We start from the raw sequence: 27,121 nt of genomic DNA, 5'->3' as shown, positions 1-27,121 counted from the left end.
GAACGATCCCTTTAATTGACTTGAAAAACCAGTGAATTCCTGAAAGATGTCTTTTTATTTAAATACAGTACCAGTCAAAAGTTTGGACACATTCAAGGGTTTTTATTTATTTGTACTTTTTTGTACATTGTAGAATAACAGTGAAGACACAAACTATGAAATAACACACATGGAATCATGTAGTAACCAAAAAAGTGTTAAACAAATCAAAATATATTTTAGATTCTTCAAAGTAGCCTTTGCCTTGACAACTTTGCACACTTTTGGCATTCTCTCAACCAGCTTTGTTAGGAATGCTTTTCCAACAGTCTTGAAAGAGTTCCTACATATGCTGAGCACTTGTTGGCTGCTTTTCCTTCATGGTCAAACTCAATTGGGTTGCGGTCAGGTGATTGTGAAGGCCAGGTCATCTGATGCAGCACTCCACTCTCCTTGGTCAAAAAGCCCTTACACAGCCTGGACGTGTGTTTTTGATTGTTGAAAAACAAATGATTGTCCCACTAAGCGCAAACCAGATGGGATGGCGTAGCGCAGCAGAATGCTCTGGTAGCCATGCTGGGTGTGTGCCTTGAATTCTAAATAAATCACTGCCAGTGTCACCAGCACACCAACTCCTCCATGCTTCATGGTGGGAACCACAGATGCGGAGATCATCCGTTCACCTACTCTGCGTCTCACAAAGACATGGCGGGTCTCAAATTTGGACTCAACGGACCAAGAGACAGATTTCCTCTGGTCTAATGTCCATTGCTTGTGTTTCTTGGCCCAAGTCTCTTATTATTGGTGTCCTTTAGTAGTGATTTCTTTCCAGAAATTTAACCATGAAGGCCTGATACACTCAGTCTCCTCTGAACAGTTGATGTTAAGATGTGTCTGGTACTTGAACTCTGTGAAGCATTTATTTCTGGCTGCATTTTCTGAAGCTGGTAACTCAAATGAACTCGGGGTCTTCCTTTCCCGTGGCGGTCCTCATGAGAGACAGTTTCATCATAACGCTGAATGGTTTTTCTGACTGGACTTGAACAAACTTTCAAAGTTCTTAATTTTCCGCATTGACTGAGATTAATGTCCTAAAGTAATGATGGACTGTTGTTTCTCTTTGCTTATTTGAGCGGTTCTTGCCATAATATGGACTTGGTCTTTAACCAAATAGGGCTATCTTCTGTATACCAACCCTACCTTGTCACAGCACAACTGATTGGCTCAAATGCATTAAGAAGGAAAGAAATTCCACAAATTAACTTTTAACAGGGCACACCTGTTAATTGAAATGCATTCCAGGTGACTACCTCATGAAGCTGGTTGGGAGAATGCCTAGAGTGTGCAAAGCTGTCATCAAGACAAAGGGTGGCTTACCTTGAAGAATCTCAAATATAAAATATATTTTGATTTAACACTTGTTTTGGTTACATGATTCAATATGTGTTATTTCATAGGTTTGATGTCTTCACTATTATTCTACAATGTAGAAAATAGTCAAAATAAAGAACCCTGTAATGAGTAGGTGTGTTAACTTTTGACCGGTACTATATCTGTACAGGTCATTTCGGCTCATTTATGCATATTGTTCAATTTGGACATTAAAGCATCACTAATAAACTAGAGAACAAAGTTCAGGGATGGGTCTCAGTGTTTTCCTCAATTCTTTGCTTCTCAAAACCTCCGATGGAAGCAAGGAGAAGGACTTGATGAGTCAAGGAAAATACTTCCGAGATCTACCCAAAGGGAGGCGTGGGGTTAGAGGGAAATATTCTGAAGTAGAGGGTCACTTTGTTGAACAGGACTCCCTAATCTTCTACAAACAGATTCCAACAAACACTCTATTTTCCAGAGTCTTAACAAAGGCAGGTACAAATAAAGAATTGCATTCACCTCTTCTTGTTTTGCCGTAGAAATTGCAAGAAGTAGTATGGCGCTAATTGTTTTCCTTTGCTATACTTGTTCATTGTAATCATGAATAATATTGTAGTGATACCATGGTAATAACTACCAGTATGTTTTGGTGAAGATAAGAATGACCAGTTGTAAGGCTGACTTTGTCTTAGCAACATAAATGCGTGTATACTGGCTGGTTATTGATACGTTAATATACATCATAGATAAACAAAATAACTCAATCATGCGATTGAGCTTGCCAATGTAAATGGTATCATAGCAACTGTGTTCGGTAATACTTTATATAGGTAGTATACCTTTACAATAAAGGGATAGAAAATGTACTGCAGTGAGTGAAGTGTTTCATAATCTACAGTTCCAGAGCAAGCATCAGGGTTGGATCAATTCATTTTAAAATCTGGTAATTCGGTAAGTAATTGACTGAATTGAAATGGAATTGACCCCACCCTGGTAAGCATACAGTCCTAAGTCTGAGAGGAGTTCTAGTTGTTCCGTTAAAGGGTTGGAATGGAAGCATCCAGTAAATACCCGTTATTCAAAATGACAAAGTCAATAACAATTCAGTCATGATGTCATTTCCTGGTGGACAGAGAACCTTGGTATGATGCGTTTGTGGTTGGGTATGGGACGTTGTGCTTATAAATCTGAGGAATATATGTCATTATTGATCTCTGAAGAATGTTTCGAGAGGGATGTAATTAGTCCCTAAATCAATATAAATTGGTGTATTAATTACAATACTGTACAGGTCCCATAAATTCAATTTCCAATTGCCTTTTAACATTATATAGTGCCACATATTTCATTTACATTTCTGTTATTCCATTATTTACATGTGGCCAGGCCTGTCCATCTATCACGTATAAGGGCGTCCATTTTGCACCAGGGTTCTCTGGATCACAGGAAATGATGTAACGATAGGTGATATGACACCAAGAGACCAGGTCAGGTGACAGATGTACAGTGTGACTGTGTTGTTGTTACTAGGGTGGTGCTGTGAATGGGAGGGTGTACTGTCCTCAACTCCTCGGTAACCACGGTTACATGATACAACACTGGGTGGCTCCGCAGCAGTCCTTGATGATGGTGATGGACTTGGTGACGGATGGCTTGCTGGGCGGAGGATCAGGGACTTGTCTCTTGGGCTTCTGGGGATCTAGGGTAAGAGAGTATGGGCAAATCTGAGATGTCATAGGGCACCCTATTCCCAACATAGTGCACTACTTTTTGCACTCCTACCAGAGACTCGTATAGGGGTGCACATTTGGACACGTTCCCTGTGGTTTTAGATGGAAATGAAAAAAGCCCAGCCATTTCTCTACGATTCCCATCTTTGACTCTGTTTGAATGAAGTCTTAGCCATGATTAGATGAAATCAACGCCCTAACAACTAAGACTGTTCTAGAATCGATATTCTGATATGATTTGAATCGGCTGTTACCACACTAATTCCATTACGTGGCTTGTCCCTTGTTGCCTCTTGATTTTATCTCGGTCTTGACCTAATGTGACAGAGCCAGTGTGCCCGGTGTGAAACTGTATGACAGTCAGGGCCACTCATGGTCTGTGACTCTGTAAATGACAGAACTCATCTGCTTGGTATTACACCATATCCACATCTTTACTGTATGTGTGCTTTTAACACGTTCTTGAGTGTTTTCATCAAGGCCACTGTGACCATGACCATGTTGGTGTTGCATTGTCAAGAGGGGGAACCTGTAAGCATTTCATTGCACTGTGTCCTACACGTGTACCATGTCTATGACTCATAAACAAACTATTGATTGTGTACTAGTGTGCGTTTTGTATGAAGGATACTACTCACTTTGGGCAGCTTCTCTGGCCAGCTTCTCCAGAGGCATCAGCTTCTGTCTCAGGAACTCAGCCATCTCCTTGTCCTCCTCCTGCTCCCTGTATAGAGGATATGGGTTAGAGTCAGTGGTTACAGACAGACAGTCACCCCTTACTCAATGGCAAAACGTCACATAGTCTGTAGACATACGTACGTACCAAAGCATTTGCCCCTAAACAGTTGTCACTTTCCGGACTAACATACCTTGTGTCCATACTCCTATTCCATAAAGTTAGTGACTATTTATGGCACATTACATCTCCATACACATAGCTTTGTTTCCAAGAATGTCTCGCAATCTGTCCGTTGCAGTTTACTTCTCAGTATCCTCAACACTCCATACATTCACTGAATGACACTGTGATCTCATATCAGCTCTGCTGTCTGTAAGTAATCTCCATGTCAAAGAAAGGAGGACCAAGATAGCAGGCAGAGGATGGGGAGTAAGTGAGAGACCAAGGGGGACCAAGATAGCAGGCAGAGGATGGGGAGTAAGTGAGAGACCAAGATAGCAGGCAGAGGATGGGGAGTAAGTGAGAGACCAAGGGGGACCAAGATAGCAGGCAGAGGATGGGGAGTAAGTGAGAGACCAAGGGGGACCAAGATAGCAGGCAGAGGATGGGGAGTAAGTGAGAGACCAAGGGGGACCAAGATAGCAGGCAGAGGATGGGGAGTAAGTGAGAGACCAAGGGGGACCAAGATAGCAGGCAGAGGATGGGGAGTAAGTGAGAGACCAAGGGGGACCAAGATAGCAGGCAGAAGATGGGGAGTAAGTGAGAGACCAAGGGGGACCAAGATAGCAGGCAGAGGATGGGGAGTAAGTGAGAGACCAAGGGGGACCAAGATAGCAGGCAGAGGATGGGGAGTAAGTGAGAGACCAAGGGGGACCAAGATAGCAGGCAGAGGATGGGGAGTAAGTGAGAGACCAAGGGGGACCAAGATAGCAGCCTAGGAAGAAGAGGAAGTGAAGATGGTAAGGTGTTGAACTGTGGTCATGTGTCACATCCCTCAGACTGTCTGGCAGTTAGACCGTAATCTCTACACCTCCCTTAGGCTGTCTGGCAGTTAGACCGTAATCTATCCACCTCCCTCAGACTGTCTGGCAGTTAGACCATAATCTCTCCACCTCCCACAGACTGTTTGGCAGTTAGACCGTAATCTCTCCACCTCCCTTAGACTATCTGGCAGTTAGACCGTAATCTCTCCACCTCCCTTAGACTGTCTGGCAGTTAGACCATAATCTATCCACCTCCCTCAGACTGTCTGGCAGTTAGACCATAATCTCTCCACCTCCCACAGACTGTTTGGCAGTTAGACCGTAATCTCTCCACCTCCCTCAGACTGTTTGGCAGTTAGACCGTAATCTCTCCACCTCCCTCAAACTGTTTGGCAGTTAGACCGTAATCTCTCCACCTCCCTCAGACTGTTTGGCAGTTAGACCATAATCTCTACACCTCCCACAGACTGTTTGGCAGTTAGACCGTAATCTCTCCACCTCCCTCAGACTGTCTGGCAGTTAGACCATAATCTCTCCACCTCCCTCAGACAGTCCCCCAGACCGTCTGGCAGTTAGACCATAATCTCTCCACCTCCCTCAGACTGTATGGCAGTTAGACCGTAATCTCTCCACCTCCCTCAGACTGTTTGGCAGTTAGACCATAATCTCTCCACCTCCCTCAGACAGTCCCCCAGACCGTCTGGCAGTTAGACCATAATCTCTCCACCTCCCTCAGACTGTATGGCAGTTAGACCGTAATCTCTCCACCTCCCTCAGACTGTTTGGCAGTTAGACCGTAATCTCTCCACCTCCCTCAGACTGTCTGGCAGTTAGACCGTAATCTCTCCACCTTCCTCAGACTGTCTGGCAGTTAGACTGTAATCTCTCCACCTCCCTCAGACTGTCTTGCAGTTAGACCTTAATCTCTCCAGCTCCCTCCCTCTCTCCACCTCCCTAACACCTCCATCTCTCCATCTCCATCCTTCTCTCCACCTCCATCTCCCTCCCTCTCTCCACCTCCCTCCACCTCCCTCTCTCCATCTCCATCCTTCTCTCCACCTCCCTCCCTCTCTCCACCTCCCTCTCTCCATCCCCATCCTTCTCTCCACCTCCATCTCCCTCCCTCTCCCTATCTCTCTCCATCTCCCACCCTCTCTCCAGCTCTCTCCCTCCACCTCCCTCTCTCCATCTCCCTCCACCGCCCTCTCTCCATCTCCCTCCCTCCCTCTCTCCAGCTCCCTCCCTCCACCTCCCTCAGACCACAGTTATACCTTAATCTCCCTCCCTCCCTCCCTCCCTCCCTCCCTCCCTCCCTCCCCCTCCATCCCCCTCCCTCTCTCCACCTCCCTCTCTCCAGCTCCCTCCCTCTCTCCAACTCCCTCCCTCCACCTCCCTCTCTCCATCTCCCTCCCTCCCTCCCTCTCTCCAGCTCTCTCGCTCCACCTATCTCTCTCCATCTCCCTCCATCTCCCACCCTCTCCCTCTACCTCCCTCTCTCCATCTCCCTCCCTCCCTCTCTCCAGCTCCCTCCCTCCACCTCCCTCAGACCACAGTTCTACCTTAATCTCTCCAGCTCCCTCCCTCTCTCCACCTCTCTCTCTCCATCTTCTTCCCTCTCTCCATCTCCCTCCATCTCCCTCCCTCTCCCTCCAGCTCCCTCGGACCACAGTTCTACCTTAATCTCTCCACCTCTGCATCGTCCACTAGGAAATCCCTCTTTTGCACCAGTTTATGGATTTTCAGGATCAACTCCTCCTCCCACTGTCTCTGTTTCTTGGTCTTCTCTTTCTCTGGAGGAAGAAGAGAGGGAGAGAGGGAAGGGGATAGAGGGAGGGAGGTAGAGACAGGATTAGATTTGAAAGGTGATTGATGTTTTATATCAAACTAAAAAGTACATTTTTTAAATCTTATATTAAATACATATCTCAACTGATACAACATTTGTTAGATACTGAGCAACAGGGGAAGAGGAAACTTCCTGGGAAGGCAGCGCATGCTACCAAATAGTGATTCACATCACAAACCGAAGGGACCCTTTTCAATCTGTAAAGCTCAAGTGATGGAAATGTTGAGCCGACATATGCAGTGATACCGTGAATGTAGTCTCTGCCAAAGCGGGACATTGCCTTCAAATTTCAATCATGCTGTAAAGCTGAACTTCTGCGATGCGGATTGAATAGAGTCCTAGATATTTAGATTCTTAAATAGTCCTCCTCGTGTTTAATTCATGAGAACTAATCGGGAGACAAAATATGCAAATGCTGTTCAATGATGCAATGTCCTGTCTGAATGGGGGAATTTGCATAAGCAGTCGTATATTAATGGAATTAATCTCAAATGTTACTCTATGCCCTACACAGGACATTACCTTTGACCAGAGCCCAATGGGTTAATTTGCATAAGCAGTCGTATATTCATAAACTCTCTATCCAATTCTCTGGAAAGGATTTTGACTTTATTCCCCTGACCTTCACACTGAAATTAAATCAAATGTATTGGTCACATACACATGGTTAGCAGATGTTAATGCGAGAGTAGCGAGATGCTTTTCCTTCTTGTTCCGGCAGTGCAGTAATATCTAACGAGTAATCTAACAATTTCACAAAAACTACCTCATACACACAAATGTAAAGGGATGGAATAAGAATATGTACATATAAATATATGGATGAGCAATGGCCGAGCGGCATAGGCAAGATGCAATAGATGGTATAAAATACAGTATATACATGTGAGATGAGTAATGCAAGATATGTAAACCTTGTTAAAGTGCCATTTATTAAAGCGGCTAATGATTTGAGACTGTATGTAGGCAGCAGCCTCTCTGTGTTAGTGATGTTGTTTAACAGTCTGATGGCCTTGAGATAGAAGCTGTTTTTCAGTCTCTCTGTCCCAGCTTTGATGCACCTGTACTGACCTCGCCTTCTGGATGGTAGCGGGGAGAACAGGCAGTGACTCGGGTGGTTGTTATCCTTGATGATCTTTTTGGACTTCCTGTGACATCAGGTGCTGTTGGTGTCCTGGAGGGTAGGTAGTTTACCCCCGGTGATGCGTTGTGTAGACCTCACTACCCTCTTGGAGATCCTTGCGATTGAGGGCAGTGCAGTTTCCGTACCAGGTGGTGATACAGCCCGGCAGGATGCTCTCAATTGTGCACCTGTAAAAGTTTGTGAGGGTTTTAGGTGACAAACCAGATTACTTCAGCCTCCTGAGGTTGAAGAGGCGCTGTTGCGCCTTCTTCACCACACTGTCTGTGAGGGTGGACCATTTCAGTTTGTTCGTGATGTGTAAGCCAAGGAACTTAAAACTTTCCACCTTCTCCACTACTGTCCTGTTGATGTGGATAGGGGGGTGCTCCCTCTGCTGTTTCTTGAAGTCCACGATCATCTCCTTTGTTTTGTTGCTGTTGAGTGAGAGGTTGTTTTCCTGACACCACACTCCGAGTGCTCTCACCTCCTCCCTTTAGGCTGTCTCGTCATCGTTGTTAATCAAGCCTACTACTGTTGTGTTGTCTGCAAACTTGATGATTGAGTTGGAGGTGGAGTTGGGTGAACAGGAAGTACAGGAGAGGGCTGAGCACGCACCCTTGTGGGACCCAGTGATAGACTGAGACACACACACACACACACATACATACACTGCAATAGTTGGAGAACAATGTGCAGTGTTGTTGACAGTAGTAATAGTAGGTGGGAAAGCTGAGGCACCAGGCAGGAGAGGAGTGCAGTCTCAGCTCTTTCTCTCCCACCGGGATAGAACTGGATCCGTACAGCCATTCCCTGGAGTCACAGTGTTCCCGGAACGTATAGATGAATGTAGAAATCGGAATGTCAAATGGAAAAGCAGAGGGGCTAGGGCCTCTCTCTGTACTGAGGTAATAACAGAGCTTGTTGGGTCACATACATATTGATACATAGGGTATGGTATATTTTGACTCAATGGTGTGAGGAATTAGATTTGATTTAGAATGTGTGAATGGTGTTTTAAATCTCAATGAATGTCATGCATAACGTACTGGATTTAGCTTCTAGTAGTATGGCATCTGTACTGTATGTAGGCTTTATATATGCTCTAATTGTTCTTGTTTGTTGCGATTCCAGATGATCACTAATACAGATCCAGTCACTCTGTCAAGTTCACAAATAAAAGGAGAAACTAGCCTGGTACCAGATCTGTTTGTGCTGTCTGGGACCAGGCTAGACAGCTAACTCTAGACTGTGATGTTGTAGAGTTGTGAGGTTGTAGTGGCTATTTGACTCCATCTGCTGTCAGCCGTGGACACAAATAGACCTAACATCATTTGTGGAGGAAAGTATAAATTAAGTAGTATTCGTTGATATAATCTTAGGCCACAGTCTCAGGAAATGGACCATTGGCTCATATAGCCATTACGGTTAGCTATGCGTGTGTGTGTTTGTGTGCCTGTGTGGCCATTATGACTGTGCCTACTCTAAACTACCTGAGGGGAAGAACCTCCCCCCCTATAACTCTCCCATGTCCCTGAGAGTTACAATCAATTTTGCGGCTACTTTACTGCAGTGAACCTACCCACAAATCACCTAGCTGCATACAGTAGCAGTTTTTCTCCTCTACCCTATTTTTGGGTTTATACTCACTATAGCAGGGGTGTTTTTCCTTTCAATTCAGACCTCGACAACCAGGTGAGGGGAGTTCCTAACTAATCAGTGACCTTAATTCATCAATTAAGTACAAGGGGGGAGCAAAAACCCGCAGACACTCGACCCTCCATGGAATGAGTTTGACACATGCTCTACAACATGCATAAGCAATTTGGCTAAGCTAAGGGTACATTGAGGATACATCCTGATATTCTTGTTCTATTTCCTAGAGGGATAGACAGTATGGCACATTTTTCTCCCTGTTATGTTGCCGGGTAGAATAGGATAGGGGAGGGCGGTGAAGTGGATTTCTTGGCTGTAGTTATATATGGTTAATACTATATGGTACATTTTTCTCTCTGTTGCCAGGAAGGATAGGAACGGCAATAGGACAGCCGAGGGCAGCCAGTGGAGGTGTTGTGAAGTCCGTGTTGCCGTTAGTTACCTGGATATATGGTTATTGATAAACTGGGTGGTTCGAGCCCTGAATGCTGATTGGCTGACAGTCGTGGTCTATCAGACCGTATACCACAGTTATGACAAAAAATTATTTTTACTGCTCTAATGACGTTGGTAACCAGTTTAACCTTTACGAGATTGGTGTCCCCACCCACGGGGAGGTTGAGTTAATGTGATTAGCATGATGTTGTAAATAACAAAAACATTTCCCAGGACATATCTGATATGGGCAGAAACCTCTACGAGATCAGTGTCCCCCCCGGCAGGGACGGTTGAGCTAACGTAGGCTAATGTGATTAGCATGAGGTTGTAAGTAACAAGAACATTTTCCAGGACAAAGACATATCGGATATGGCCAGAAAGCTTAAATTCTTGTTAATCTAACTGCACTGTCCAATTTACAGTAGCTATTACAGTGAAAGAATACCATGCTATTGTTTGAGGAGAGTGCACAGTTATGAACTTGAAAATATATGAATAAACCAATTAGGCACATTTGGGCAGTCTTGATACAACAATTTGAACAGCAATGCAATGGTTCATTGAATCAGTCTAAAACTTTGCACATTCACACTACTGCCATCTAGTGGCCAAATTCAAAAGTTGTCTAACCTGGAATATTACATTTTGGCCTTTCTCTTGCATTTCAAAGATGCAAGATCTAATGTGTTATATTTTCCTACATTAATTTCACATTTACACAAACTTTAAAGTATTTCCTTCAAATGGTATCAATAATATAAATATCATTGCTTCAGGTCCTCAGCTACAGGCAGTTAGATTTGGGTATGTCATTTTAGGCGAAAATTGAAAAAAAGGGTCCAATCCTTATTATAATAGAAATACGGCACCTTGGGTGTTTGTGGTATATGGCCAATATACGACTGCTAAGGGCTGTATCCAGGCAATCCATGTTGAGTCGCACCTAAGAACAGCCCTTAGCCGTGATATATTGGCCTTATACCATACCCCCTTGTGCATTGTTGCTTAAATATTTACCTCAGATATATGGTTGACTGTTGTGATTGTGATTGTCTCTATTTGTTGCTGTTAGTTACCTGGTACAGTTACCACCTTCCTCAGCTCCTGTTTCAGACTCATGATGTCTTTGCAGAGCTGGATGTCGTCCGCCCTTGAAAAGACAACAACATTCATTCCAGTTAGGAAGGGTAAAGCACAGTGTGACTCTCTGGCCCTGTTCCATTTTGGTTCTTCCAAGTTCTTCCAAGTTACACTCCCCTTAGGGAAGAGTGTGGGCAGATGAAAAGTATTGAATGAATCACTCCTCTACAAGATCCTCTGGTCCTGAAGACCCACCCTGAGGACACTACTGGTACCTCTCTGTCATGTCATCCCCCTCTCTTCTCCTCCCCTTCCTCCCTCCATCCCTTGTTCTTCCCATCCATCCCTCCATCCTTCCCTCTCCTCCCCTCCATCACTCCCTCCCTCCATCTTTCACTCTTTCTCTCTTTCAAATCAAATGTATTTATATAGCCCTTCGTACATCAGCTGATATCTCAAAGTGCTGTACAGAAACCCAGCCCAAAACCCCAAACAGCAAGCAATGCAGGTGTAGAAGCACGGTGGCTAGGAAAAACTCCCTAGAAAGGCCAAAACCTAGGAAGAAACCTAGAGAGGAACCAGGCTATGAGGGGTGGCCAGTCCTCTTCTGGCTGTGCCGGGTGGAGATTATAACAGAACATGGCCAAGATGTTCAAATGTTCATAAATGACCAGCATGGTCAAATAATAATAATCACAGTAGTTGTCGAGGGTGCAGCAAGTCAGCACCTCAGGAGTAAATGTCAGTTGGCTTTTCATAGCCGATCATTAAGAGTATCTCTACCACTCCTGCTGTCTCTAGAGAGTTGAAAACAGCAGGTCTGGTACAGGTAGCATGTCCGGTGAACAGGTCAGGATTCCATAGCCGCAGGCAGAACAGTTGAAACTGGAGCAGCAGCACGGACAGGTGGACTGGGGACAGCAAGGAGTCATCATGCCAGGTAGTCCCGAGGCATGGTCCTAGGGCTCAGGTCCTCCGAGAGAAAGAAAGAAAGAGAGAAAGCGAGAGAGAGAGAATTAGAGAGAGCATACTTAAATTCACACAGGACATCGGATAAGACAGGAGAAGTACTCCAGATATAACAAACTGACCCTAGCCCCCCGACACAAACTACTGCAGCATAAATACTGTAGGCCGAGACAGGAGGGGTCAGGAGACACTGTGGCCCCATCCGATGATACCCCCGGACAGGGCCAAAAAGATTTAACCCCACCCACTTTGCCAAAGCACAGCCCCCACACCACTAGAGGGATATCTTCAACCACCAACTTACCATCCTGAGACAAGGCTGAGTATAGCCCACAAAGATCTCCGCCACGGCACAAACCAAGGGGGGGCGCCAACCCAGACAGGAAGATCACATCAGTGTCTCAACCCACTCAAGTGACGCACCCCTCCTAGGGAAGGCATGAAAGAGCACCAGTAAGCCAGTGACTCAGCCCCTGTAATAGGTTTAGAGGCAGAGAATTCCAGTGGAAAGAGGGGAACCGGCCAGGCAGAGACAGCAAGGGCGGTTCGTTGCTCCAGAGCATTTCCGTTCACCTTCACACTCCTGGGCCAGACTACACTCAATCATATGACCCACTGAAGAGATGAGTCTTCAGTAAAGACTTAAAGGTTGAGACCGAGTTTGCATCTCTCACATGGGTAGGCAGACCATTCCATAAAAAATGGAGCTCTACAGGAGAAAGCCCAGCCTCCAGCTGTTTGCTTAGAAATTCTAGGGATAATTAGGAGGCCTGCGTCTTGTTACCGTAGCGTACGTGTAGGTATGTACGGCAGGACCAAATCAGAGAGATAGGTAGGAGAAAGCCCATGTAATGCTTTGTAGATTAGCAGTAAAACCTTGAAATCAGCCCATGCCTTGACAGGAAGCCAGTGTAGGGAGGATAGCACTGGAGGAATATGATCAAATTTTTTGGTTCTAGTCAGGATTCTAGCAGCCGTATTTAGCACTAACTGAAGTTTATTTAGTGCTTTATCCGGGTAGCCGGAAAGTAGAGCATTGCAGTAGTCTAACCTAGAAGTAACAAAAGCATGGGTACATTTTTCTGCATCATTTTTGGACAGAAAGTTTCTGATTTTTGCAATGTTACGTAGATGGAAAAAAGATGTCCTTGAAACAGTCTTGATATGTTCATCAAAAGAGAGATCAGGGTCCAGAGTAACGCCGAGGACCTTCACAGTTTTATTTGAGACGACTGTACAACCATTAATATTAATTGTCAGATTCAACAGAAGATCTCTTTGTTTCTTGGGACCTAGAAAAAGCATCTCTGTTTTGTCCAAGTTTAAAAGTAGAAAGTTTGCAGCCATCCACTTCCTTATGTCTGAAACACAGGCTTCTAGCGAGGGCAATTTTGGGGCTTCACCATGTTTCATTGAAATGTACAGCTGTGTGTCATCCGCATAGCAGTGAAAGTTAACATTGTTCTCAAATGACATCCTCAAGAGGTAAAATATATAGTGAAAACAATAGTGGTCCTAAAACGGAACCTTGAGGAACACCAACATTTACAATTGATTTGTCAGAGGACAAACCATTCACAGAGACAAACTGATATCTTTCCGACAGATAAGATCTAAACCAGGCCAGAACTTGTCCGTGTAGACCAATTTGGGTTTCCAATCTCTCCAAAAGAATGTGGTGATCAATGGTATCAAAAGCAGCACTAAGGTCTAGGAGCACAAGGACAGATGCAGAGCCTCGGTCTGATGCCAGTAAAAGGTAATTTACCACCTTCACAAGTGCAGTCTCAGTGCTATGATGGGGTCTAAAACCAGACTGAAGCATTTCGTATACATTGTCTTCAGGAAGGCAGTGAGTTGCTGCGCAACAGCCTTTTCTAAAAATTTTGAGAGGAATGGAAGATTCGATATAGGCCGAAAGGTTTGGCCTTTTCAAGAGAGGCTTTATTACTGCCACTTTTAGTGAGTTTGGTACACATCCGGTGGATAGAGAGCCGTTGACTATGTAAACTTTTCCTTCTCTTCTCTGCCCCCTCCCTCTCTCCCTCTCCTCCCCCTCCCATTCATCTCTCTCTTCCTCTCCTCCCCTCCTTTCCCTCCCTCCATCCATCCCTACCTTTCTCTCTGCAGCGCTGTGACAGCTACCAGGGATTTAAGTCTCTCTGCTGTAAATCACAGACTGATGACTCATCCACCAGCTCCCAACACCTCTCCTTCCTCCTCCCTCCCTCCATCTCTCTCTCCCTGTTCCTCCTCAGTCTCTCCCTCCATCCCTCCCTTCATCACTCACCCCCCCCTCTCCCCCTCTGCCTCCTCCACTCTCTCTCCTCCTCCTCCTCCTCCTCTTCCTCCATCCCTCTCCCTACTATCCTCCCTTCATCTCTCTCCACCTCCTGTAGTTCCCTCTTTCTCCCTTGTTCCCATTCTTCAGCCTCTTCTCCCTCTGCTCTTTCGACCCCCTGTTATTTCTCGCCCACTCACTTGTTCCTGTCTCTCAACCTCAACATCTTTTTCTCTCCTCCTCACTATCCCCTATCTGTCTTGTGTTGTTTACCCACTCACTAGACCCCAATGGTGCTTCCAGCAGGCTTTGCACTCTGCCACTCCACCTGCTACAGAATGTGTGTGTGTGTGTGTGTGTGTGTGTGTGTCTGAGTCACACATAGCTGGAGGTATTAGCATCACTGTTCACTGATTAAGCCATCCAAGCTAATGAAGCCACATTTGCCACCAATCTCTTTCCAGATTCTATTGATTGTATTTGCCATCACACCAAAACATTTCACACAATATGGTGGTCCAAGATCCCCTGAAAATCAAGCATGAACTTCTGATCTGGTCACCTGACCCCGTGACAAGACCAATAAGGTCACCAACGACCTGCTGATGGCGGCTGCAGGTTCCCCCTGTCTCCTGATCGTCCTGGACTTGAGAGCAGTGTTTGACACTGTCAACCACCCCATCCTCCTGGAATGCCTCCCGGGACACCGTCGGATTGTCTGGATCAGCTCTGAGCTGGTTCCACTCCTCCCTCTCAGAAAGGACTGAGTATGAGTATTGTGGTGTCCCACAAGGATCTGTTCTTGGACCCATCCTGTTTGTCCTGCACATGGTCCCCCTCGGTCGTGTCATCAGCCGGCATGGAATCACATTGCAGTGCTATGCTGATGACACCCAGCTGTATCTAAAAATGGCTCCATGTCCCTCTGATGCAAGTGCCTGTCTGAACACCTGCCGTGAGCAGATAAGGGCACGAATGAAGCAAAACTTCCTTCAACTGAACAGCAGCAAAACTGAGGCCCTACTTCTTGGCACCCCCCACCAGGTCCAGCACTCACCGTTAACGCACCTCATCATTGCAGGACAGAACACTTCTCTCTCCCCCTCAGGTTCCAATCTGCCTGTACAGCTTGATTCCTCCCTGACCTTTGACAGCCACATCAGACGACTGTGTAGATCTTGATTCCTCCCTGACCATTGACAGCCACATCAGACGACTGTGTAAATCCTGATTCCTCCCTGACCTTTGACAGCCACATCAGACGACTGTGTAGATCTTGATTCCTCCCTGACCGTTGACAGCCACATCAGACGACTGTGTAAATCCTGATTCCTCCCTGACCTTTGACAGCCACATCAGACGACTGTGTAGATCTTGATTCCTTCCTGACCTTTGACAGCCACATCAGACGACTGTGTAAATCCTGATTCCTCCCTGACCTTTGACAGCCACATCAGACGACTGTGTAGATCTTGATTCCTCCCTGACCGTTGACAGCCACATCAGACGACTGTGTAAATCCTGATTCCTCCCTGACCTTTGACAGCCACATCAGACGACTGTGTAGATCTTGATTCCTCCCTGACCTTTGACAGCCACATCAGACGAATGTGTAAATCCTGATTCCTCCCTGACCTTTGACAGCCACATCAGACGACTGTGTAAATCCTGATTCCTCCCTGACCTTTGACAGCCACATCAGACGACTGTGTAGATCTTGATTCCTCCCTGACCGTTGACAGCCACATCAGACGACTGTGTAGATCTTGATTCCTCCCTGACTGTTGACAGCCACATCAGACGACTGTGTAAAGTGTTATTCTATCACCTCAAGTACATTGCCAAACTCCGTCCCGCCCACCCTCACTCAGTCTGAAGCAGGGAAGCTGATCCATGCCTTTATTTCCTCTGGAGATTACTCTCTTCATCGGGATCCCTGACAGGAGTCCTCAGAAGCTCCAATACGTCCAGAACAGCACTGCCAGGATCCTGACGTGAGGAAACACCATCACATCACCCCCATCCTGGCATCTACAGTGCCTTGCGAAAGTATTCGGCCCCCTTGAACTTTGCGACCTTTTGCCACATTGCAGGCTTCAAACATAAAGATATAAAACTGTATTTTTTTGTGAAGAATCAACAACAAGTGGGACACAATCATGAAGTGCAACGGCATTTATTGGATATTTCAAACTTTTTTAACAAATCAAAAACTGAAAAATTGGGCGTGCAAAATTATCCAGCCCCCTTAAGTTAATACTTTGTAGCGCCACCTTTTGCTGCGATTACAGCTGTAAGTCGCTTGGGGTATGTCTCTATCAGTTTTGCACATCGAGAGACTGAATTTTTTTCCCATTCCTCCTTGCAAAACAGCTCGAGCTCAGTGAGGTTGGATGGAGAGCATTTGTGAACAGCAGTTTTCAGTTCTTTCCACAGATTCTCGATTGGATTCAGGTCTGGACTTTGACTTGGCCATTCTAACATCTGGATATGTTTATTTTTGAACCATTCCATTGTAGATTTTGCTTTATGTTTTGGATCATTGTCTTGTTGGAAGACAAATCTCCGTCCCAGTCTCAGGTCTTTTGCAGACTCCATCAGGTTTTTTTCCAGAATGGTCCTGTATTTGGCTCCATCCATCTTCCCATCAATTTTAACCATCTTCCCTGTCCCTGCTGAAGAAAAGCAGGCCCAAACCATGATGCTGCCACCACCATGTTTGACAGTGGGCATGGTGTGTTCAGGGTGATGAGCTGTGTTGCTTTTATGCCAAACATAACATTTTGAATTGTTGCCAAAAAGTTCAATTTTGGTTTCATCTGACCAGAGCACCTTCTTCCACATGTTTGGTGTGTCTCCCAGGTGGCTTGTGGCAAACTTTAAACAACACTTTTTATGGATATCTTTAAGAAATGGCTTTCTTCTTGCCACTCTTCCATAAAGGCCAGATTTGTGCAATATACGACTGATTGTTGTCCTATGGACAGAGTCTCCCACCTCAGCTGTAGATCTCTGCAGTTCATCCAGAGTGATCATGGGCCTCTTGGCTGCATCTCTGATCAGTCTTCTCCTTGTATGAGCTGAAAGTTTAGAGGGACGGCCAGGTCTTGGTAGATTTGCAGTGGTCTGATACTCCTTCCATTTCAATATTATCGCTTGCACAGTGCTCCTTGGGATGTTTAAAGCTTGGGAAATCTTTTTGTATCCAAATCCGGCTTTAAACTTCTTCACAACAGTATCTCAAACCTGCCTGGTGTGTTCCTTGTTCTTCATGATGCTCTCTGCGCTTTTGACGGACCTCTGAGACTATCACAGTGCAGGTGCATTTATACGGAGACTTGATTACACACAGGTGGATTGTATTTATCATCATTAGTCATTTAGGTCAACATTGGATCATTCAGAGATCCTCACTGAACTTCTGGAGAGAGTTTGCTGCACTGAAAGTAAAGGGGCTGAATAATTTTGCACGCCCAATTTTTCAGTTTTTGATTTGTTAAAAAAGTTTGAAATATCCAATAAATGTCGTTCCACTTCATGATTGTGTCCCACTTGTTGTTGATTCTTCACAAAAAAATACAGTTTTATATCTTTATGTTTGAAGCCTGAAATGTGGCAAAAGGTCGCAAAGTTCAAGGGGGCCGAATACTTTCTCAAGGCACTGTATGCACTAGCTGTCTCATTCTGGATTGAATTCAAAACCCTTCTGCTGACTTTCCAGTGTATTCATGGCAAAGAACTGCTCTCCCTCCATAACCCTACCCGCACCCTCAGGTCAAGCGATAGACTGCTCCTCCACGCCCCCAGGACATAGCTCCTTGTCTCTTGTAGCATCAGCTGGGTTCTTTGTGTCAGTTGCCCTGTCTAGTCGTGTCCATTTTTTCCTTCTATTTGTATTTTATATTTTTTATGCACTTTAAGAATATTCAGTATAATGAAAAGCGCTTTAAAAATGCATTACATTATTATTATCATTATTATATGTAAGTATAATGAATTGTCATATAGATGATATAAATGGGAATACACAGTGCCTTCGGAAAGTATTCACACACCTTGACTTTTTCCACATTTTGTTGTTACAAAGCGGGATTAGCAGGGATTTAAATCAATCTACACAAAATACTCTGTAATGTCAACGTGGCCCTGTGTTTTAGGTTATTGTCCTGCTGAAGGGTCAGTTCATCTCACAGTGTCTGGTGGAAAGCAGAGTTAACCAGGATTTCCACTAAGATGTTGCCTGTGCTTAGCTCCATTTAGTTTATTTTTTGTCCTGAAAAACTCCCCGGTCCTTAATGATTACAAGCATACCCATAGCATGATACAGCCACCACTATGCTTGAAAATATGGAGAGTGGTACTCTGTCATGTGTTGTATTGGATTTGCCACAAACATAACACTGTATTCAGGATAAAAGTTCATTGTTTTGCCATATTTTTTGCAGTACCTTGTTTCAAACAGGATGCATATTTTGGAACATTTTTATTCTGTACAGGCCTCCTTCTTTTCACTCTGTCATTTGTTAGTATTGTGGAGTAACTACAATGTTGTTGATCCATCCTCAGTTTTCTCCTTTCACATCATTCAACTCTGTTTTAAAATCACCATTGGCCTCATGGTGAAATCCCTGAGCGGTTTCCTTCCTCGCTGGCAACTGAGCTAGGAAGGATGCCTGCATCTTTGTGGTGACTGGATGTATTGATACACCATCCAACGTGTAATTAATAGTTTCACCATGCTCAAAGGGATATTCAATGTCTGCTTTTAAATTTTTACCCCTCTACCAATAGGTGCCATTCTTTGCGAGGCATTGGAAAACCTCCCTGGTCTTTATTGCTGAATCTGTGTTTGAAATTCAAGTGCTCGACTGAGGGACCTTACAATTATCTGTATGTGTGGGGTACAGTGATGAGGTAGTTATTCAAAAATCATGTTAAACACTATTATTGCACACAGAGTGAGTCCATGCCACGTATTATATGACGTGTTTAACTGCTGAACTTGTGTAGGCTTGGCACGACAAAGGGGTTGAACATATTTTCAGCTTTTCATTTTTTCTTAATTTTACATTATGGGGGTATTGTGAGTGGGCCAGTGACAAATGTAATACATTTTAAATTCAGGCTGGAACACAACAAAATGTGTATAAAGTGTGTATACTTTCTGAAGGCACTGTAATAGCATGGATGCCATTCTGTTTCTGCTTTAGCCAACTCCTTTCTGTACTGGCATGGAGCAGGCTGGCAATCAAGTTAACTGATTATTCACAGTGTCAGAAATACGGCTTTACTACATCTACATCCGGATAATATCATTATCATCAGGATACACAGTATAAACCTATTAGGCTTATGTGTATGGGTGTCATTATTTTTCAAGGGTCCCAAAGAGTCTACGTACTCTCTTTACTGTACATAATACATTTGCCCACCCCACTTGGAAGAAAATGGAAATTCAATGTATCTATTCCAATGAGCTTCTCTATTATTCAAATCCAACACGTCTTCGTGTCTCCCGACCCCTCCTGTCTCAGCCTCCAGTATTTATGCTGCAGTGGTTTATGTGTCAGGGGGCTAGGGTCAGTCTGTTAAATCTGGAATATTTCTCCTGTCTTATCCGGTGTCCTGTGTGAATTTAAGTATGCTCTCTCTTATTCTCCCTCTCTTTCTTTCTCTTCTCTCTCTCTCTCTCTCTCTCTCTCTCTCTCTCTCTCTCTCTCTCTCTCTGAGGACCTGAGCTCTAGGACCATGCTTCAGGACAACCTGGCTTGATGGCTCCTTGGTGTCCCCAGTCCATGTGCTGCGGCTGTGGAACCCTGACCTGTTCACTGGACATGCTACCTGTCCCAGACCTGCTGTTTTCAACTCTCTAGAGACAGCAGGAGCGGTAGAGATACTCTGAATGATCGGCCAACTGACATTTACTCCTGAGGTGCTGACCTGTTGCACCCTCTACAACCACTGTGATTATTATTATTTGACCCTGCTGGTCATCTATGAACATTTGACCATTTTGGCCATGTTCTGTTATAATCTCCACCCGGCACAGCCAAAAGGGGACTGGCCATGCCTCATAGCCTGGTTCCTCTCTAGGTTTCTTCCTAGGTTGTAGCCATTCTAGGGAGTTTTTCCTAGCCACCGTGCTTCTACACCTGCATTGCTTGCTGTTTGGGGTTTTAGGCTGGGTTTCTGTACAGCACTTTGTGACATCAGCTGATGTAGGAAGGGCTTTAAGAATACATTTGATTGATTGATTGATTGATTGATTAAAGCCACAGTCTGTAATTATTTTATTGTGGTGTTGATGGTCTCTGTACAGTACTCACATAAAGCGCAGTTCGGACTCCCTCCTCACCAGCACCTCCCTGAGGCGCTGGATGCGAGCCATCTCCACTTCAATCTCATCTGGAGACATGATGCTCTCCGCCATGGACACATCTGACTGACCTGGAGGGAGAGAGGGAACTTTGTGCTTTAACCCTATTGTGAGTTACATCATTCTAACACATTGGGAGAAGGGCAGGAGGGAGGGAGGGAGGCATTTCTAAATATTTTGGTCTTAAATATTTCAATAGATCATTCATAAAACACCAATACAATACCTACTTCTGGACTTCAGAACCAAAGGGCCTATTCTATTGTTCCCACCATCAAATAGTCTGAAGAGGAGACCTATTCCCTCCTTCCTCTGACTTAAAGAGCAGTACATGGAATCACAATGGACATGGTCCTGCCAAGCATTACTGCTTTACTGTCTAGCCTTGCCTAATATTCCCTCCTTCCTCTGACTTAAAGAACAGTACATGGAATCACAATGGACTTGGTCCTGCCAAGCATTACTGCTTTACTGTCTAGCCTTGCCTATTATTCCCTCCTTCCTCTGACTTAAAGAGCAGTACATGGAATCACAATGGACTTGGTCCTGCCAAGCATTACTGCTTTACTGTCTAGCCTTGCCTATTATTCCCTCCTTCCTCTGACTTAAAGAACAGTACATGGAATCACAATGGACTTGGTCCTGCCAAGCATTACTGCTTTACTGTCTAGCCTTGCCTATTATTCCCTCCTTCCTCTGACTTAAAGAACAGTACATGGAATCACAATGGACTTGGTCCTGCCAAGCATTACTGCTTTACTGTCTAGCCTTGCCTATTATTCCCTCCTTCCTCTGACTTAAAGAACAGTACATGGAATCACAATGGACTTGGTCCTGCCAAGCATTACTGCTTTACTGTCTAGCCTTGCCTATTATTCCCTCCTTCCTCTGACTTAAAGAACAGTACATGGAATCACAATGGACTTGGTCCTGCCAAGCATTACTGCTTTACTGTCTAGCCTTGCCTATTATTCCCTCCTTCCTCTGACTTAAAGAACAGTACATGGAATCACAATGGACTTGGTCCTGCCAAGCATTACTGCTTTACTGTCTAGCCTTGCCTATTATTCCCTCCTTCCTCTGACTTAAAGAGCAGTAGATGGAATCACAATGGACTTGGTTCTGCTAAGCATTACTGTCTAGCCTTTCCTATTATTCCCCTCCCTTTATCCAGTACAATGCCCACGGCTTGTTTGGCAGATTTATTTTACAGTAATACAACACTACTCCCTGCTCCATCCAACGTCCTAATTATGAATGTGACGCTTGAGTAAGTCAAGGGACAAGATACGCATAGTAAATGATCTGAAATGTAAATGACACCAGGAATGTCTCTCTTGACTAAATGAAAAGCACCGTGTTGCTTTTGAGCTGTCTTCTTCAAGTCTTGTCTTCAAAGCAAAAAACCTGACTCACTCACACACTGTCAAAGTGCTTCGTGGCAAACCAAGTCCAGATGATAGCTACGGTATGTGTCATTGTGTCTCACAGTACCCACCTAAAAGGAATAGAAGGTTCTAGTAAAATGGCTGATGACTAAGAAAGAAGTAGCTGACGACCTTAAATTCGATGCCAGATGCTCAGGCACTCTGATGTGACGCTCGCTGAATCAAGAGCATAAAAATACATAATGGAAGGAGTCATTGACTCTGAGTGTTAGTGAGGCTTTGGAAGGGCTGACGGGTTGAAGTCTTGAAGGCTGGTTGTGGTTGTGTCCCAAATGGCACCCTATTCCCTATATAGTGCATTATATAGCGAATAGAAAGCCATTTGGGATGCAGACAGTGGGAAGGGCCTCAAGTCAAAGAAATGAGAGAAATATCATACTGGTACTGACATAGATCAATGACCTAGAGTAACTCTTCACCGATTGGACTAATTCACCCTGAACCGGGGCCAATGACCTCACAACGCCACCTATTCAACTAATAGCAATCAAAGACCGGACACAGCAACACAGTGAAGCCAATAGAAATGGAAACTGATGGAATAATAAACCTATATTGCTAGTCAATAATGCAGCGTTCAAGTGCTATTGGAGTTATCGTGAGCTCCTAGTTCCTAGTGGGAAATTTCACTTTAATAACCCTCCAAGCGGGAAACTTGGAGAAAATGTTGTTAGCCGAGTTGCTGAGTTGTGACGTTTCACCACAACCTTTCACCTTTTGAACCAAAAGATGGCAACAAATCTGTTTTTGACAATTCCAACCATATCAATATGGAGAATGTAGTTAGTTTCACCATATTGTCAATGTTAAATAAGCTAACTAACTTTATTATTGGAAATGTTAGCTAGCTAAAATATTATTGTTTAAAGAATTCTTCCGACTTCAAAATCACTTCAACACAATCATGTCAGACTTACGACTTCCCATTTTCCACCAGCACGTGAAGCCAGCATAAGCAACTGAATGATCATCGCAATCCCAATGTCAACCAACTGAACACACTACTAACAATAATCATAGGCTTCTCCAATGTGTAACCTATGTCAGCAAGAAAGCAAACGGATTAATAAACGCATATTTCAGTCAATAGCACTAAGCCACAGAACAATCACACTACCATTGTCAGAAAGAGTGCATAGGTCACAGGAGGCTGCTGTAGGGAGAACGGCTCAAAACGGAAATGGAATGGCATTAAACATCTGGAATCCATGTGTTTGATGTATTTGTTACCATTCCACTGATTCCGCTCCAGTCATTACCACGAGCCCGTCCTCCCCAATTAAGGTTCCACCAACCCCCTGTGGCATAGGCCTAGGGGGCAAGCACCTACCCTCTAATGTCACACCTTGGATCCATTGTAAACTATAGCCTCCCATCCCCCACTAGGCAGGACGTAAATATTTCACTCAGGGTTAGGACGCACTGTGTACAGTACTGCTGGGAGACAGGCCTTCCAGACAGATTTTCTCTATGGAGAGAGACAGGCTACGAGTCCAGAATGGTGAACTGACTGTTCTGTGACTCCTCAACCAACTACTGGTAATGCTATCCACCCAGAGACCTTTACAAGGTGCTAATGTGGAGGCAGGACTCTTAAAGACAATCGACAAAAGGGAAATTAGTGGCGTTCCAAATCTTGGAAATAACTAACAAAAAATGATGTCACCTCAATTTTGTCCCCTCTATTGTTTTTCTTTGGCTGGATGAGATTTTGACATTCGTTTGAGTCACTGTTTTTGTCTAAGACAAATGTAACAAGAATCGAAATTGCATCCTGTGACTGTTCATAGCTGATGAGATTCAATGCTTAGCTTGACGTCGAGTCCTTGAATGAAAAGTAGCGTCCCAATGTTTTCCCTGCTGTGGTAACCGCAGCATGAAAACAATGCTGATACCCACATAGTTGTCTCTGCAGTCAATAACACAGTGTGGTAAACTGTGGAGGATTCATACCAAGTGGATTCTCTCTCTCTCTTTCTCTACCCCTCACTGCTCTCTCTATCTTTCTCTCCCTCTTCCCCCTCCTCTTTCTACCTTTCTCTCCCTTGCTACTCTTTCTACCTCACACAAAGACTCACACACACACAATTTGCTGCTGACTGTCAATAGGCCCGAGCTGGCCCATTATGATGGCAGAGAGCCAGGTCTGTAATGAATAACACACAAAGGATCTAAACTGCCGACTGCTCTGAGCCGAGGAAGTTATCTTAACGCAGTACACACTCAGTCAGCACACACTCCCGTACTCAGTAGTCCACATTCAGCCATCAGCAGGATTAGAGAGGAGGAAGATATTGCTCATGGGGGTCTTCAGATAAACTCCTGGATACATGGTAAATGTTAAGTATGGAAGGCTGAGGCTCTGTTCCAACATACACAGCACCATACCAATTAGTATGAAGCAATGTATTGGGCATGGATTCTTCATGGTATGCTAGAGTGGGCACCATGGAAGGCAGCATTGAAAGACAAAGTAAGAATCGTGCTAAACCTACTACAGGGAAACAGACACAGCATGGCCTACAGACAGCACTGTATCGAAAAGCAAAAGCCAAAATAATAATACATCGCTGAAGTATCACGGAATTCCGCCGTATAGGTGGAATTTAAAGGCAATGTTCCCGCGTTCGTGGTAAACGCTGTATATGTCGGCTCAATCGGGAAATACCTTGAGGTTTCAATGCAGATCTTCCACGATGCGGGTTGAATCCAGCTCTAAATCTATACAGTAACAGCATCATTATCCTCCCCAGTCCCCACAGTCACTATTAGAAGAAATACCAGGCTTCCCTATCAACGTAGCTTCACTGGCATCACTGGCAGAGCCAAGCTAGTTATTAACCCAATGTAATCAAACTAATTGCATTAAAACAAACTGCCTAATCAATACCCTGAACATCTGTCTATAAATCAGCTGATCAGCATAATGAGAGCCTTGACAGAAGGAGGAGGGTGGACAGATGTCTGCTTGATGAGGAGAAGCAGATCTGTCATATGAATATTATCTGCGTAGCAGCCACTTCAGGGTTATGTTCATTCGGGCATGCAATGGATAATAAAAAAAGTTTTTGCAAAGGAAAACAAACATGAGCTTTTCTTATTGTACAATGTCTGGTAGCCCCTCCCTGTTTCAGTCTGCTTTCCTCCTAATGAACAGGGCCCAGAAGTACTGTGTTAATTGTAATGTTTCCCACTGTGTTTTAGTATCCAGCTATGCGTCTCCCAACACAGATGGAAGTTGAAAGTTGGAACACACAAGGAGGAACCAGGGGAAGGGAGAATGGGGACAGAGAGTCTACCTCTAAAAATAGATGCAGTCTTCTTCTATTCATATTCATGAGCTGAAGAATTCATCTCAGACTTTCTGCACCCCACTCTCCTCTCGTCTCTCTTTTTCATTCCTATTCTAACGATGGAATTAATGAAGAGGACACTCAAAGAATATATTATTCCAAGATCCAATGGGCTGATTTCTGTTGAAAGTATACAGATGTCACACAGACAGCCCTACACAAAATAGACAGTGAAACATAACTACCAGTATAAGTCATGTGAATATTGAACTTAACCCCGTAGGTGTGTGAGGCTGACTCATGACAGGATTCCCTGCTGTGGATCTCTGGTTACATAAAGCATAAGTCTTTTTATGACCTCTTGTTATTCCTGACCTCTGACCTCATCTCTGACCTCTGTTTCCCCCCCCCCCCCCATGACCCTCTTTATGTCTGTATTATTAGACATATATCATACTGCTCTGATGACAGCTTCATGGCACTAGCCTAGTCTACCCATAATATCACAAATAGATGTGCTAAAATTAAGAACAATGAACAATGCATGTCATATAAATAACATTATTTAAATATTTATCTTAAAATGTATCTTCCTTCGAAAGATCTTTCATAATGCATTGATATCTTACTGATAAAAAAAAGGATGAAAACGAGAAGGATGAAAATCTCTTGCCTGTCTCTAGAGTTTGTTTATATCATCTTTCCTGCTGGTATCAGTGCTGGTGATGCTGGTATTGACTCACACACTCACAGCCCGGCAGGTAGGCTTCTCGCTTGTTCTACCCTGCTGCATCCATCGACTGGAAGGGGTGCAGTTCAATACATTAGGCCAAAGACCCAGTCAGACAACTTTGGAATGTACAGTCAGCTGAAAGTGAAGAGCTGGGGCAGATGTCAGTCCTTCTTTAGTGTTATGGAAATAGGCTAGTAGATATGGGGCATTACATACGTGTATACATTTCGGGGCTCCTCTCCTTTGTGCTATTGTAATATATACTGTTAATACAGTATATAGTAAATGAGAAAGATCTTCTCAAATAGTAATGATATAGTTATTATCAGTGAATAACTGGTCAAATGCACCTCCAAAATGCATTGAAAGCAAAGCTCATGCATGGAGATGTCTCCAGTCCATTTTCAAGGCACTGGGAATGACATTCAGGAAACAATAAAGATGCACGGACTAATTGCAATTAACGGGTGTTGTTTTGCAACGCAACATCCCCTATCTGAAACCACATGCTTTATTCTGCACAGAGCAATAACCACTATAACAGACCAAAACGTTACTTTGCAATGAATGACGCTCACCTTTGTCTTTTGTCCATTCCGTTTCCGATACAGAGCCGTAGCTCTTCAATGAGCGCTCGGTTTCAGAAATTGATTTCTTCAATTCCATAGCTGGAATTGATTTATGATACACTATGACTTTAATGGGTTGTGGAAAGGTGTGTTAAAATCCTATATTGAGTTCTGCTCTTCTGTTTTCCTTTCAGGATAAATCAGTTTCGCCGATTCGAAGGCACCACCGAGCCGAGACGTTGAGCATCTTTATTTAAGCTTACAAATTCCTGTGTGGTACACAGATGGATGCAGAGCGCACGCGCATTACGAACCAGAGAAAGGGAGAAAAACGGCACCGAGCTTGCATTGAAACAGTGTCATATTTGTCAAATACAAAGCTGGAAATCGATATTTTCTATAACGTTTCTACTATTTTTCCATAAAATTATTTATTTGAAGAATTTCTAGCGATAGCATTTTTTTCAATGAAGATGTCAAGATATCACTAGGCCTAGGTGCTGAATATGTGGAGCAGAAGGCTTACATTTATAGGAAAATGTTTCACTAATACAGTATCCCTCTCGA

At 44.2% G+C, this 27,121-nt stretch overlaps 2 protein-coding genes across 2 annotated transcripts in view; both read right to left on the bottom strand.

Annotated features, from left to right (window-relative positions):
- Positions 1 to 27,121, bottom strand: part of LOC139424506 (myb/SANT-like DNA-binding domain-containing protein 4) — a 1,073,247-nt gene that overhangs the window by 36,773 nt on the left and 1,009,353 nt on the right. The gene's annotated exons all lie outside the window — the stretch shown is intronic.
- Positions 41 to 26,777, bottom strand: LOC139424494 (bMERB domain-containing protein 1-like). The gene is made up of 6 exons (XM_071176403.1): positions 26,564 to 26,777; positions 20,462 to 20,582; positions 10,882 to 10,955; positions 6,421 to 6,535; positions 3,722 to 3,807; positions 41 to 3,052 (listed from the first exon to the last, which is right to left on the bottom strand). Exons 1-6 carry the CDS (start codon positions 26,649 to 26,651, stop codon positions 2,937 to 2,939), a joined length of 600 nt encoding a protein of 199 aa, XP_071032504.1. The 5' UTR covers positions 26,652 to 26,777; the 3' UTR covers positions 41 to 2,936.

Source organism: Oncorhynchus clarkii, chromosome 13, assembly GCF_045791955.1.
Source record: "Oncorhynchus clarkii lewisi isolate Uvic-CL-2024 chromosome 13, UVic_Ocla_1.0, whole genome shotgun sequence".
In the NCBI taxonomy this organism is placed as follows: domain Eukaryota; kingdom Metazoa; phylum Chordata; class Actinopteri; order Salmoniformes; family Salmonidae; genus Oncorhynchus; species Oncorhynchus clarkii.
Note: the sequence above shows the minus strand (reverse complement) of the source record. Positions and strands in the feature narration are given on the sequence as shown.